At 45.8% G+C, this 14,705-nt stretch overlaps 2 protein-coding genes and 3 non-coding genes across 5 annotated transcripts; 3 read left to right on the forward strand and 2 right to left on the reverse strand.

Annotated features, from left to right (window-relative positions):
• Positions 1 to 5,913: 5,913 nt before the first annotated feature.
• On the forward strand, positions 5,914 to 6,830 carry AO090011000619 (uncharacterized protein; the record flags this gene model as incomplete). Its single annotated transcript, XM_001826173.3, has 2 exons — positions 5,914 to 6,163; positions 6,271 to 6,830. 2 exons carry the CDS (start codon positions 5,914 to 5,916, stop codon positions 6,828 to 6,830), a joined length of 810 nt encoding a protein of 269 aa, XP_001826225.1.
• A 197-nt stretch (positions 6,831 to 7,027) lies between these two features.
• Positions 7,028 to 8,857, reverse strand: AO090011000620 (acyl--CoA ligase; the record flags this gene model as incomplete). The annotated part of the gene is made up of 3 exons (XM_001826174.3): positions 7,028 to 7,977; positions 8,033 to 8,668; positions 8,758 to 8,857. The coding sequence occupies 3 exons, from the start codon at positions 8,855 to 8,857 to the stop codon at positions 7,028 to 7,030; spliced, it is 1,686 nt and encodes a 561-aa protein (XP_001826226.1).
• Positions 8,858 to 9,503: 646 nt separating this feature from the next.
• On the reverse strand, positions 9,504 to 9,577 carry AO090011t00009. The gene has a single exon. It is a non-coding gene; the product is annotated as a tRNA-Asn (tRNA).
• Positions 9,578 to 10,113: 536 nt separating this feature from the next.
• AO090011t00010 lies at positions 10,114 to 10,187 on the forward strand. The gene has a single exon. It is a non-coding gene; the product is annotated as a tRNA-Asn (tRNA).
• A 3,780-nt stretch (positions 10,188 to 13,967) lies between these two features.
• AO090011t00011 lies at positions 13,968 to 14,041 on the forward strand. Its single transcript has one exon. It is a non-coding gene; the product is annotated as a tRNA-Asn (tRNA).
• Positions 14,042 to 14,705: the final 664 nt, after the last annotated feature.

The raw sequence follows: 14,705 nt of genomic DNA on the forward strand, positions 1-14,705 counted from the left end.
CTGGTGCGGAATGCCAAAATAGATCTGAGTTGACGTCCAGTGGCGGAGAACGAATGACTCGCCGTAGCTGAGAATGAATGGCTGGGTATTTAGAGAGCGAAACCACCAACTAAGGTGTTGAACGGAATTTTGAACAATCCAGAGGAACCAACTGTAGAAAACGAAGGACGGTGTGACCTCGAAAAAGAGGAAGTAAAAAGCGACGCGAGAGGAAAGAAAAATAAAGCTAATGAATGGGTGGAAAGGAAGGGATCTGGATTCGATCGTCGGGGAGTGTCTCTGTTTCTTTTCTTTCCTTTTCTTTTTAATTTTCAATGATTAATATTTTTTTTTTTCTCTTTGCTTTTATTTTTTATTTTTTATTTTTATTTTTTTTAATTGGGACAAGAACATGAGCTGTACGGAGGACAGCTGAGTCGGGAATTGGTGCCTTAGACCAGTGGATTGTTACTAACTAGTAACTTACTCCGTACTTACTAACTTACTCAGAGGAACAGTCCAGAGCGAACGAAGTGGTTCGAATTATTGGACCCAATGGGGCCGCCGGTAAACTCTTGCAAGACGATCGACACTTCTAATTCTGATGATATTTAATTAATGTCACTATTAATGGTCGGGAGGATCCTGCCTGGTTTCCAATGACTATTTAGCGAGGAATCCATGGGCCAATGAAGAAGAACAGAGAGGGAACAATTGAGAACTGGTGACATTCCCAACTTCGATACGTCGATATCTGGCCTGGAGAAGATAGTCAGGATTTTGCTTTAACCACTCTCGAGTATGGACAGGGTAAAAAATAATAAACTGTCACAGAAACCATGGTTGTCTTTCGGTTACCGTACGGTACCTTGGACCCAGTGCCCCTTGCAGGCCCCACTCGCATGAACCACGAATCGGATCCAGCAGTAGGGCCCAGGATCATTTCGGGTACCATACTGTACTACGAGTAGCTCGGTATGGTTATTAAGGGAGTCCTTGCGACACAAGCCTAGGACAAGCCCTGGTTTGATATATACTTACTCCTGTGCAGTCACCTGTAGTAGTCTAAGTACCCATCCTGAGTCGTTCCTTTGTTGTGACCTTCTTCCTAGTTGTTAGACGTATGCTCAAATCCAGCGAGTTACAATGCTCATGTCTTCCTTCTGTTAGTGTAGGCAGTTCGATCTCTCGTATCACGGGATGTGGATCGATCTGGGCTGAGGTCTGAGCCACAAGATGCCGTTGGCGCTCACAGTACCATGGAATCGGTTGGTATAGAGCACGCCCAAGCCGGAAAGTGGTTAAAGGAAGGGAGCTCGCTTGCGGTCGATCAATATACAATCCCTTCAAGGGAGTCCGTTAGAGAGTCCTACATGGAAAGAAAGGAGGTGCAACGGATAGACTGAGTCGGTCAGCTGAGTTCTAGTGAGATAACTCATCAATGGTTTCAATAATTATGACCTGTCGCCTTGATGATACGCTCCTAGCGCTAGATGGGTTCCGGAAATTTGGACGAGCGGGGACGATCATCTCATTGCCGTGTCTCATCATTACTTGATTGATGTTAGGACCGAAGCCTGGCTAATGCATGGGTTCTTTCTCTTTCTCCATCACTAAATGAATCTTGTAAGCCTCATTGTGCTTGCAATCAAGTTTTGCTTTTGTGTAGGTAATGAAAGACGTCATCTTGACATATGCATTCTACCTTTTTTTTATTTTTATTTTTTTTATCTATTTTACTTCCAAGTATGGGGTACATTGGACGCGGGAACTTAGTTGGATAGTCAGAGTATATCGGAGCACCTGCTTTGTTTTGATAGCGTGTAAGCCCAATACCTACAGAAATACCCGGTGTTAATCTCCGGCTTACGATCCTGGCCGACACGAGATAATATGAGCAGTTAAGTATTCATACTATATTGGATTCGATCCGTTTCGAGGCTGGCGACAATGACTCCTTATGCTGAAAGATATTGTTGTTGTGTGTTATCTCTTTTTAGTAAATTCAAAACAAAAGATAGAAAGGGTCGCTGGTGTAGGGGAAAACCAATAATATCCCAATTCTACAAGCCAAGTCGTCTACAGCCATGGAAGGGCTTTCAGATGAAAGCCCTTGAAGACGGCAAATTTCCAAATCGAGTGGTGACGCCCACCAGCCTGACTCCACAGACGTCCCATATTACAGCAACAGCCCTAGGGTCATCGGCAAGCCACATCAACAAGAAAAGATTGGAAGTATTACGGAGTAGACAGCCAAGAAAGACTGAGTCAGCGAAAAAGCAAAGAACCAAAAGAGAGAAAATTAAAACGGAAAAAGGAAAAAAAAAAAGAAATGGAGTGTTGACCCGTACTTACCGGTGGGCCGGGGCAAGACGGACATTACGAAGTGGTAAGTACTAATCGTTGGCAGGCTTTCTTCACTAACCAAGCCTTGACTAGCACCACTTTAGGCACTAGTGAGTGACAGGAAACAGTCACAACAGTCACTCTGCTGGAATCATTCGGAGCCGTTGAGATTACCTAAAGAGAATTAGCCGTGGACTCATCCCTCATCACACAGAATATGGAGCCCTCCGTCCTACCAGTTCAACGTCGGACAGATACCCATTTCCGCTATTATACCACCGACCAACAGAGACCCAGGAAACCTCAGCAGGTGTCATGCTGACCTGAATCGTACTACCTCGATCATATAGCCCCTCCCCTTATCTGAGGGGTGATTTGTGGGCGATGAAATGATGGTTGCAGAATCAACATGCAGCTAAGACGATTAGCTTAATCGCGCGCTGTCTGACATTTGAAATCATGGGTACGGTTTCACTCTACCCACCTAGTAATACATATTCTATACTGCTACGATTGACTCTATATTATTGTCATCCATTATTGGTCAATGCGTGTCTCACTGCTTCTTTACCTTTTCCGTTTCCCCGGAAGCTTCGTCAGCTTTCATGCCGCAAAGCCAATCTATCTGGAAAACGATATACCCAGCCGGATAAGCATAATACAGCAGATCTATGAGCCTCTCTATTTATATACACCATTAATCTATCTGGTTTGGGAGTTTCTTTAGTCTACAGTCGTGCCTGTGACGATGCGGAACTTGCCTAGTATGACAAGGCGACCAAACGCCATACAAGCTAAGGTCGATCAAACCGTCCAGAGAAATGAAACACAACATGCTTTCTCAATTTTGTTGACCTCAGTCAACCTCAGTCTCTAGACTCTAGTACTTAATAGAACATATCACCGGTACCTACATCAGAACTAGGATGGATACTAATTTCAAATACCTCCACTCAGAGACTGGAGAAGATTATGCAAGATTAGGCAAGGTCACCTGCCATGGCCGTACACAGTGGTTCCCAAAGCCAAAGCTACTGAGCGCAATGTCCATCTGACAGGTGGATATGCATGTATGTACCCCTCAAACCGACCGCATCAAGTTATGTCATGCCATTTCCCGCCCCCTTACCAACAGAACACATGTGCGTTCCATTGGACTGGCACACTCAGATAACAGGATTCTCGTCTATTCCAACCATTCTTGGCTGGGGCTTGTCAACACCGCAGCAGTCAAGGGATACTTTCCGGAATGTTTTCGGTGGCTGGATGTAACAGCGGCTGCCGTTCATCCCTGGCTGTGTAGCGAGACGGGTATCGATTTCCGAGCCCTACCGGGATAGCAGGCGTTCTGGTAGGTGCAAGATGAGAGACTTACATGGATTGGACCGATGTCAAAGCAACATAATAAACAAACACTTAACATGATCGACTTATTATGGTGCCATTGATGTCTCACGTGCTCGGGATATAGGTATTCGGTTGAGGTTATCGGGTCATGCATATATGTATATATCCTACCCGAGGTACAGTAGATCAGTCAGGTATTGTTTCATCCTGCTTCACCCGGCACCCATGGTAGTGTTTATGCATATAACGTCTTTCATATGGCTCGGGCGGAACTGTCAAAGAGCATGGTGGAGCTCGCTGCATGAGCGTCATGTATCCTTGAAAGCCATTGTCCTGAAAAGAGGGGAACAAGTCACAGTAAGCAAACATATGTATGGAGTACTGTACTATGTGAGCGACAATCTCGCCAGATTAACCACCAAGCAACACGAATTGCTGAACCAGTCATGACAGCGATATATTTAGAAAGACATGCCCCTAATCAAAATACGCATAGTCGCATACCGACTAAACCTTAGTAGTCCGCTTGACATGGATAGTCTCGGGCTGTCACGGAGCACCCAACAGTTCAAGTTTTGTTCTCTTGGCCCTATCCCAAGCTTACCGCCTCTTCGTTATCTAAGATCGTGGATACTCCGTAAACCAAGCCTCACCACCACGGGGGCCACCCTCAAGAACGTGCAGATGAAACAGACGGTGAGCCTATATACCACAATACCTATAATCTTCGTGCAATACAGCACAGTAGCGGTGATTTCATGGGGGTTGCATCCCCTCGTCCGCGCACTACTTAAGAAATTCAGCTTATACTTACATACCCGCCTCGATAAAATACATCTCTGCTACACCAACCCTGGTCCTTAGTAACGGTACTTATCATATGTACCTTCGGTACGAAGAGTTTAAAAAGTGTACGGAGTAGGTATCCAAAGTTCTCAAAGTATGGATTGTACCAAATGTGCCGATATACGGCACGCCAGTAGATAGTTTCGACCTCTTCAATGAACCTCAGCCAATACAATCGTTCAAAAACACACTAACACCCCCATCCCTTTCGCGGACCAAATTTCTGTGGTGGATGCCCCTGACTAGACTCGAAAGGGGTCAAATAGCCCTAAAACTGGTGCCCGTATTACCTCATTCAATACATACAATACCAACTCTCCAGGACAATGGTTTAAAACCGCTTTAGTACTCCATAACTCAGGTCAACCACAACCCCGGCTAAAAGTACCACATCCGCAGTGGCACATCTTTAAAAACAGAAGATCGAGACGGATGCATCGCAGAAAACGGAGTACTCTCCAGATAGAGACTCAAGATCGGAGAGAGGAGGGGGGATCCATATCACCACCCTTCAAACCTTCGATTAATTAAATCAGAAAAGGCCACAAAAATAACCAGTGACAAAAGCTGGCATTCGCTAAAAATCGACAAGATTCCAGAAATCACATTTTAATCTATTTTCCTTCGAAGTTTAATGAGCAAAGCAATGAAAAATCAAAATAAGAAAGTCTAGAACTCTTTCCACTTTTCTTTCTTCCCCCGCCCAGAAGGACTTTTCATCCCCCACTCCGCTAGAAAATCAGATCAATATTCGACGGTGAGATCAAACTTTGGATGTGCGGTCCTGTTTTCCCCGGTCAATAACCGAAGCTCGGTGTTTCAGATTAGGTGATTGTGGGATACGAGAGATTCAATAATTAAACCTGTTGATTTTGCCCTTTCTTGGATTGCGTGAGGGCCTTTTGGTTGCCTTTTTTTTTGTACTGTATTTTTTTTTCTCGCAAGGTTTAACAGTAACAAGGCTTTTGTTTGAATTCGAAAGTCAAACTCGGAGTAAAGGGCGAGGGACTATTGGGAAAATGCTCCGGAGTAGAACTCTGATAGCCGGGTAACAGTGAAGAAAGACGGACTCGTCAAGGGATGGGAAGCAATATGTTTCACCTGAACTAGACGCGGGGAGACACAGACACAAATGTATGGGGCATCAGGAGATCAATCAATAATCAATATTGATTATGATTTTATCCCTTGGGAAACTGAGACATTGCGTCCTCAATACCTGAGGCATTCATCTTGAAATGACGACATCATTATTAATGCATCTATGAATAACCTGAGGCACCACATTGGTGCTGCCCCCTCACCAACAGAAACTAAATACCTCGCGATATCAGCCTACTAAATAGCTTGAACATACTATTGTATAGAACGACAGGAAATACGAACAAAATCACAATGCAAGTCCTTCTCCTCGGCGGCCACGGCAAAGTTGCCCTCCATTTAACCCCACTTCTTCTCAACCGTGGCTGGAATGTCACCAGCGTGATCCGCAATCCAGAGCATGAGAATGAGATTCTCGCGCGAGGCAAAGGCACAAAGGGCAAACTGAACATCCTCCTTTCCAGTCTAGATGACATCAAGAGTGATGAAGACGCAAAGAAGATCATCGACACTGTGTCTCCGGATTATGTAGTATGGTCAGCCGGTATGCGAAAGATACTCAACCTACCCCGCTTGATGTGCCCCAATGCCATCCAGAAAATATGATGGAGTATATTATTTACGAACTCGAGGCTAATGTGCAAACAAAAGGTGCCGGCGGTAAAGGTGGCCCCGAACGGACGTTTGCCATTGACGAACGCGCCGCAAAACACTTCATCTCTGCGTCGTTTGCTTCCCCCCGTGTGACCAAATTCCTCCTCGTCTCCTGGCTTGGTAGTCGGCGGGTCCGGCCTAGCTGGATGTCTGATGAGGGCTGGGAGGCTATCCAGAACGTATTCTACAATGTTCTCCCCGCGTATGCGAAAGCGAAGCTGGAGGCGGACGAGTACCTGACTGCGTTTGCGGCTCGGCGTAAGCAGAGCCAGGCCTCGCCCTTCCAGGCCATTTGTCTGCGTCCAGGTACTCTGACTGATGAGCCGGCCACCGGAAAGGTGCAGTTTGGTAAGACGGAAGGGCGAGGCAATGTGACCAGGGAGGATGTGGCTATTGTGGCGGATCGGTTGCTTGCTCGTTCTGATACAAACGGTTGGTATGATTTGATCAACGGCGATGAACCGATTGATGACGCGGTCGAACGGGTGGTTAGGGAGAAGGTGGATGTCGTTGAAGGGGAGGATGTGGATGCGATGGTGAAGCGCTTTTTCCCGTAGAGCGACATGCGCTACCTGATGGGTAACAGTATCTCTTACTGGTATCCATACCATCATTGACAATATACACAAGATACCCTACTTTCAGTGGGCTTCGGCTCATATCCAGTTAGCCTAATGAATTCTCGGGTGCTAACTATATGCAAAAAATAGTATATACATAATAACCACTTGTACCATAGCTGGGTCTATTCTAATTACAGCTTGGCCTTGGGTGCCGCCGCCGCCTCCTTTGCTTGCGCCTTGAGAACTCTCCGTAAGATCTTTCCGCTCACGCTCTTGGGGATTGCGTCCACAAAGCGTACTCCACCACGTAGTCGCTTGTGGTACGCGACCTTACCATCAAGCCATTTGATAATATTAGCTGCCTCTTGTTCTGCGCTGGCGCCTGAGGCTTTGCTCTTCGCACTCCGCACAACAAAAGCAAGCGGAACCTCAGTGCCGTGAGCCTCACTTTCAATCCCGATAACGGCGACATCGTCGATTGCCTCGTGGTCCACAAGGATACCCTCCAGCTCTGCCGGAGCCACCTGGAAGCCCTTGTACTTGATGAGCTCCTTGACACGGTCCGTGATGTAGAAATTTCCGTTCTTGTCTTGGTAGCCTACGTCTCCGGTGCGGAACCATCCGTCGGTAAGACAATCGGCGGTTGCGGCTGGGTTGTTGTGGTACCCCTGGAAGATATTGGGACCCTTCATGTACAACTCGCCTACCTCGCCTACTGATACCTCGCGCGGTTCCGATTCATCCTCAGGCATGGTCATGTATTTGGCTTCCATGTTCGGCAACAGTTTGCCGACAGATCCGATGCTAGTGCGCCATTCCTCCCAAGGCTGAGTGTGAGTAGTAGGGCTGGTCTCGCTGAGACCGTAGCCTTGCTTGATACCACATTTGATCCGTGCATATACGGCCTCTACGAGCTCGCGCGTGAGTGGGGCAGCACCCGAGTTCATCATGCGGAGACTAGAGAGGTCATACTTGTCGACTATGGGATGTTTGCTCAACAACAAAACGACCGGGGGAACGACGTAGCTAAACGTGATGCGGTAGTTCTGAACATGGGCACACCATTTTTCAATATCGAATCTCTCCATCACCACAAGTCGGTAGCCTTGGTACAGTGTTTGGTGCACAAGACAGGTCAAACCTAGTAAATCCGTCAGTATATTCGAAATATATATCCACTTAGCAGCTGAGCCTACCGTAAATATGGAAGAATGGCAGAAACGCTAGTACCCGGTCTCCTTTGCCGTCGGCACCGCCATTCCAAGTCAGATGGCCTGCCTCTCCTGCAGCCAACTGAAGAGAGTTGGCGACGATATTCCTATGGGAAAGCATGACACCCTTAGGAACACCAGTGGTACCCGAAGAATAAACCAGGAATGACAGATCCTTATCCGGATTGATCTTGGTTTTGCGATACCTGGTTGCCCCCGAAATGTTTCGGATAGACGTAAAATGTTTCAACCTGGCTTCTGGGTCGCGCTTGTCTCCAATGAGGATGATGCGGTCCTCGGGGATGTTGGCTTGCTTGGCGGCCTCTCTTACTACCGACAGCTGGGGAACCTGCGTAATCACAGCTTTCGCTCCCGAGTTCTTCAGCTGGAAGGCCAGTTCTTCGGTCGTGTAGGCTGGGTTTGCCGGGGATACGACGCCCCCAGCCCAATGAGCTCCCCACATCACCACCGGGGTGTCAATGCTGTTGGGAGTGAACAACGCCAAAACATCTCCTTTGCGCCAATCATAAATGGCTTTTAGTCCTTGACCAAAGGCAAGCGCTGCATCTTTTAGGGTTTTGTAGGTGTAAAATCGTTGTGTGTCGGCATCCTGATAAATGACTGGCGAGATACGTTAGCTTCCGAATACAGGATAAATGAGGCGCTAGCCGAGGAGACGGCCAAAAGTGGCCAAAAATGGGCGGGCGTACTGTTGTCATCTGGAAAGGTCCTATCCTTGCGTTCAAATAGAAATGTCCAAAGGTCGACATTGGGGATGTCAACCGGCGGATACTGTGAGGAGACCGGCATGATAACGGTGCGGGGAAATCTGGGGTTAGGCGCCGGGGGTGATGAGGAGAATGGTTTGTAGCAGCTAGGGACTTGGCAGGAAAGGGCGAATCAGCTGGGAAGGGGAGGGATATGGAAAGAAGGAAGTTCTTGAAGGGATAGATAAGTAATTAAAGGGTAAGGTATGAATAATCCGTCCCAATGATTGGGACCTGTCTCGTACTCGGCCCTCGGCTTGGAATTGATAAGGAATAACCGTCCGCATACCTTCGGATGTACACCCGACCTAACTGAACCTTAAGTCCGTTTTAGGAACATTTGGCTACATCGGGTAACCATGAACACGATCCGCCTAGAGTACCTCTAGTCCGGCGAACGGACACATTATAGTTACTCGTAGCACTGCTTAAGCATAAGCAGAACAGTTCGACTTTACGGAGTACTCCCTACATATATAGCTTATGTACAACCGCTGAAGCCGCAGAAATGAGGCACTACCGTGAAATGATATGATAAAGGATCGTGCGAGAATCTTGGGACGACTTAAGCATGCAATAGTATGTTATGCTTAACTCTCTGGGGGCAAGCTTCCAGATCATATTGACTGACAATGAAGTTCAAAATGATAAAAAAAGATAGTATAATGTGAGTAATGCAAAAAGTTAACCGTCCAGGGTGAGGCTCGAACTCACAACCTCCTGATTAACAGTCAGACGCGCTAACCAGTTGCGCCACCCAGACAAGTTCCTGGTAAAAATTGAAAATTGGTGTTTTATACGGGGTAAATCCCAGGCCTAAGATCATCTACAAATCAGGTTGTCAAAAGCAAGTTAAGGTAGGGGTATCATCATCTACAAAGTATACGGAGTAGGTCACTTTGCAGTGATCTGTTCAAAAGTCGAGCTAGGTAGAGGAACATAAATAAGTCACTCACACGCAAGGGGACAAAATTCAGATCCAATGTAGCGGTGAATGGTCGGGTTCGCCTTATTCTCATCTTAGGCTGCTCGGCTCAATCTCGGCTATACGATGTTTTATCTGTGACACATTGGTCTACCACAGCTTGGAGCTCCCCTCTAATTCTCTTCCTATACTAGTGTGCACATGAATCTTACCATATTTCGGCACATTGATTATAATACCAGGCAACTTTACCTAGTATCTAGGTAGTGATAGATCACTGCTTTTTTGGGCTTGTTGACTTGTTTTTCTATGCTTCAAACCAGTATAAAAGTTATACTTGATAACTTTAATAAAAATTTGAAGATTATACAATCGTCTGGGTGGCGCAACTGGTTAGCGCGTCTGACTGTTAATCAGGAGGTTGTGAGTTCGAGCCTCACCCTGGACGGTTAACTTTTTGATTCTGCAACTTGTTTTTCCCTTTTTGCCTCACTCAGTACTTTCACTAGAGCTTCTCACTGTGCTCTAATACTCTTAGAAGACCCAGCATTTCTGAGTTGAACTACAACTGCGAACATATTGACAGAGTCAGTTTTGGACTTCTTATGACAAACACCCACTTGCCATATCTATTTTAAAATGTCACTCTGCAATCCCTCAAATTCTTTCTGCTATGCGTTGACCAAACCTTAGTATCATATGGAAAATATTCGTTTAAAAAGTTCAATAATATCCAACTAACTTCAATAGTGAATTGATGGTTCTTCTCAAGTTCCTTCCGCAGGCTGCGCTATTCTCTATGTACATGGACTGAGCGAGGTATAGTAGCTCCCGAAGAGAACCAGATAACCTGGTATCTTGTTTTTATAGATTGGATATCCTCTAGTACGAGCCTGGAATAACGGTCAATGCTGGCCTAGTTTGAATATAGATATTCTAGCATTATATACATACCCCAGCGTATATATATTCTCCTAGGCTTGAACAGCATGTACCTTCTGTGCATTCTCCAGGATTATACCCCACCAGCGTACATAGTTCCAGAACAAGGACAGGATATTCCAGATTCCATATGAGCATGAACCAGGAAGGATATGAGTTAGATACAAAAGTAGGGTTTGAAATCAAACAGAACAAAGCAATATAAAAGTATCTCCACCGAATTTGTAATCTGTAGAAAGACAAACAGTAACGAGGCTTTATTTTCCTGGATCATTCGTTTACAAGTTATAAGAATGTTGCTCTCATTCATATCCTGTAGCTCACTATATATAGTGACATGTGGATATTACTCGTTTGACCGTTTCACTCGACGTGTTATAGATAATACAAAGTTTGTACTCCCAAATTTTCCTGCCCTATCTAGCTGGATAGCATAGTGTCGGTTGGTCTTTCCGGAAGATTAGGAACTATCACCATCAAACCAGCCTCAAAAGATCGCTCAAGAACCGAGAACATCATTAGCCTATTCCTCGAATAAAAGAGTTCGGCCGGCCGGACTTTCCCGAATATAGCATCCATACTGGCCTGCCCGTGTGCGTATGAGAATATGTGGGAAGCGGTCATAGTTTTGAGTGGAACTAGTCCTGAAGAATTGGGCACCAAATAAGCCCATTCTCATTGACACCCTCACAATCTGCTAGATCTTTTGGATTACGTGGATCATGTATGCTCGCTTGTGCGAAAATCTATGTCGCTTGACTTGCCCTGAGAGAACTTTCACAGAGATACAATCAATACCATCACTGCAGATCCCATACATTGGAACACGCCTGTATGCTGTCTGCTTCCCACTTCCCACGCCATTAACAGATAGAGCATCAACTGACAATGCCCTGTTTCCACCTGTGACGGGGCCTTGATTTCGGTATAGCAATGCACCGCATCAGGTTTACCGGTGACGGATATAAGATAAGGCCTTGACCGCGGTGGGCAGGCCCTCGCCCACTGGGCCCTGTCTAACCCGTGTGGGAATGATATCAGCCGTGGGTGTACATACGGTGACTGGTAGTCAGTGCCGCAGACCTCCCGGTCGTGCAGCGTGCGCAGAAAAGCGTTTATCTCAGGGGCAGTCGCGTCCGCAGGCAGGTGTGGGGGGTCCAATGGCGGCACCGAATGCGCGAACTCTTGATCTTCGTCGGGTATTGTGGGAGTTCTAAACGGCAGGGCCACTGGAAAAGCTCATGGCCCAATACTGCATCGAGTTTGTCTTTCAGTAACACCTTCCGGGCATACGTTCCTCTTCTACCCAAAGACATCTGTGAACTCAAGATACTTGACATCATTGTACTCAAGCTGGCGAGGCCATACAACCTGTGGAAAATGCTTCCCTGCCTCAGTAAGCTTTCCATTCCCATGTGCACTTTTGCGATTCCACTGCATATATTTTTGATTGTATTTGGCGTCTAGATATTTAATCAATTGCCCGTAGTCGACTGGAAATTTTCGGATGAATGCTTTATCCTCTGGGTTGAAATTAGGGATAAAGACGATGTTCAACTTCTTGATAATTGAACCGGAGCCAGAGATTCAGTAATAGCAGGTACCGTTCTCTTCGTCCTCAACAGGTAGAATCCGAGTGTATGCGATGCTACGGTGACAGGATCGAACTTTTCGGAGAAAAGGTTTTCGAATGATGATTGGTACCCCTGTCGAAGGCATGGGGTTACATATTCTTTCCTCTCCTTGCAAGCATTGGAATCAAGATTTCAATATCGATGTTTTGCCATAGCTGGCGCATGTCTCCATCTGTTTCACATGAATCCATGTCTTCGACCAGGTTATTTACCACCCAGGGATAGGTAACGGAAGAAAGTTCGGAGAAACTGTCCAGTTTCATCAGATACACCACTGATATGTATCAATCTAGTCTAGCGGATAAGGTTTTCCCTATCTGCTGATCTTGCGGGATGACACTGTTCTTTTAAAATCTTGGTCTTGTCTTGTCCGATATAATGCCAACTGGCCTTCTGAGGGTCGCATTAGCTGGAGGCAAAGTATATTGTAGTTGGACTGCTCTACCTCAATGTGATATATTCTCAAGTGGAAAAGGGCTTTCACAGTGAAAGCAGCCTTACTGGCTCGTAAGGTTGTCTTCTTGACCATTGTGCCCTGATTCTGACCGGATAGTAATCAGGCGTCAGAATCCCAAACGTTGCCGATGTTGCAACAATCTGGCTTTTGGTTGGGCCGAGAAGATGCAGAGAGACAGAAGACTAGAGAGCAAAGAGAAAAAGGGCGGGTAGAACCGAATAAGTAGCTCAAAGAGCTACCGTCCTAGAATAGCGAATAGGTATTTGAGATGAATGCTAAAGTCCTAGGTAACTCGGAAAGATATTAAGAATCCTATAGGTGTAGCTTTCTTTATATGGGTTGGTAACCTATATCAAAGGAGGTATCATATGGCAGAGGGGTCAATAATATAACAGATTAGGTAGACAGCGATTTGCCAGATACTTACCCTGTGGGCCTATGGTCGATGTGAAGCCCTCTTCTACAATTTACTGTTTTTAGTGACTTGCATGATAGATTCATTGTTTCCAGGTGCTCACCCTTTTTGACATAGCCCAGTGAATATAGAATAGTTCTCTATCCCAAGACGTATACAAGCAGATCTACCTGGGTAATCCAGCAGTCAGGCGCCATCTTCCTTCTTTAATTGTAGGTATCTCCATCGGGAATATTGACAAGGGTGTTCATCTCGTACATATTATTCCATTAATTCGGCAGATAACTATACATACAGGATATTCCCGTTACTCTTGACCATTTGCAAACACAGCGAGTAGATAAGCCTGGTCTGAGTACGTGCAAGGAGAGCATCTTTTTTGTGATATTCAGTATCTGCTAGATAAAAGCATACTGTGACTTTGTGAGATCGGGATCGCGGGCTATGATAAGCTTAACTTGACTACAGTTAACCACGATAGTGACAGACTGTCGTATCTAGGCTGGTGCCTTGATATTTGAGGAGAGCTACTATGAAACTCATGCGATATATAGTATGATTCGAATGCTTTACATATGTAAGTAGTAAATGTACATTTTTCAAATCATAATGCTATATTTGATATAACAACTCGAGTTTCCTTTGTTTCCTTCCTTCCCTTCCCCTTCTCAAAGGGCACGGAGTGAAGCTCCGTGGCAATAGTGAAGACAGCTTTGAGTAGTCACTTGAAACTACAGTAGGTTAATAATGTAAAATAAAATGAAACCAAAATATATAAATGTCTGGGTGGCGCAATTGGTTAGCGCGTCTGACTGTTAATCAGGAGGTTATGAGTTCGATCCTCATCCTGGACGTTTGTTTTTGCTTTTCTCGACAATTCTACACTCGGATTTTTGTCGTGCTGATAGGTGCCACTGCTGCATATCCATTTTTATTGTGCGATTGTGCATCCTGGATCTGGACTCAGGTGAGGTGCTGTAGCTAGGAAGGAGGGTTGGTCGTTGGGGAGGAGAGCCTAAGTATGCAAAACTGGTGGACCATGACCTGATAATGAAACGGCTGGAAGAATGTCATGTCGTTAGTTCCACCATACATTCGCAGTAATGGTTGAATGGGATGGCGGTTCAATTGAGACTGGGGAGTAGCAAGCTGCTTAGGAAGCGACTGATACGCTCCTCAACCAAGCCCTGACGATCTTGACTGCCATTTAATGGACCCAAAGAAGATAATCGAGTCTAAAGCGTACCGTGACAACCTCTGAGTAAGGCTCATTACAGAGGGAAGGAGACCAGCAAGTGTATACTGCGTCTGATGGCTATGCAGGATCGGAACCAGGCCCCTATTGTTGTCGCACAGGTCCAATGGAATGTGCACGATGAGGTTGGTTCTACTTCCTGAATTCTCTCTACTGCGATTCAGGCACGCTACTAGTCTAACTAATGGCAAATCTTAGCGGTTCCCCTATTCGATAACATGTGCCAATAGAGAGATAATAGGTAGTGGGGGAAAATAGAACCT

Source organism: Aspergillus oryzae, chromosome 7 (genome assembly GCF_000184455.2).
Source record: "Aspergillus oryzae RIB40 DNA, chromosome 7".
NCBI classification, from domain to species: Eukaryota; Fungi; Ascomycota; class Eurotiomycetes; order Eurotiales; family Aspergillaceae; genus Aspergillus; species Aspergillus oryzae.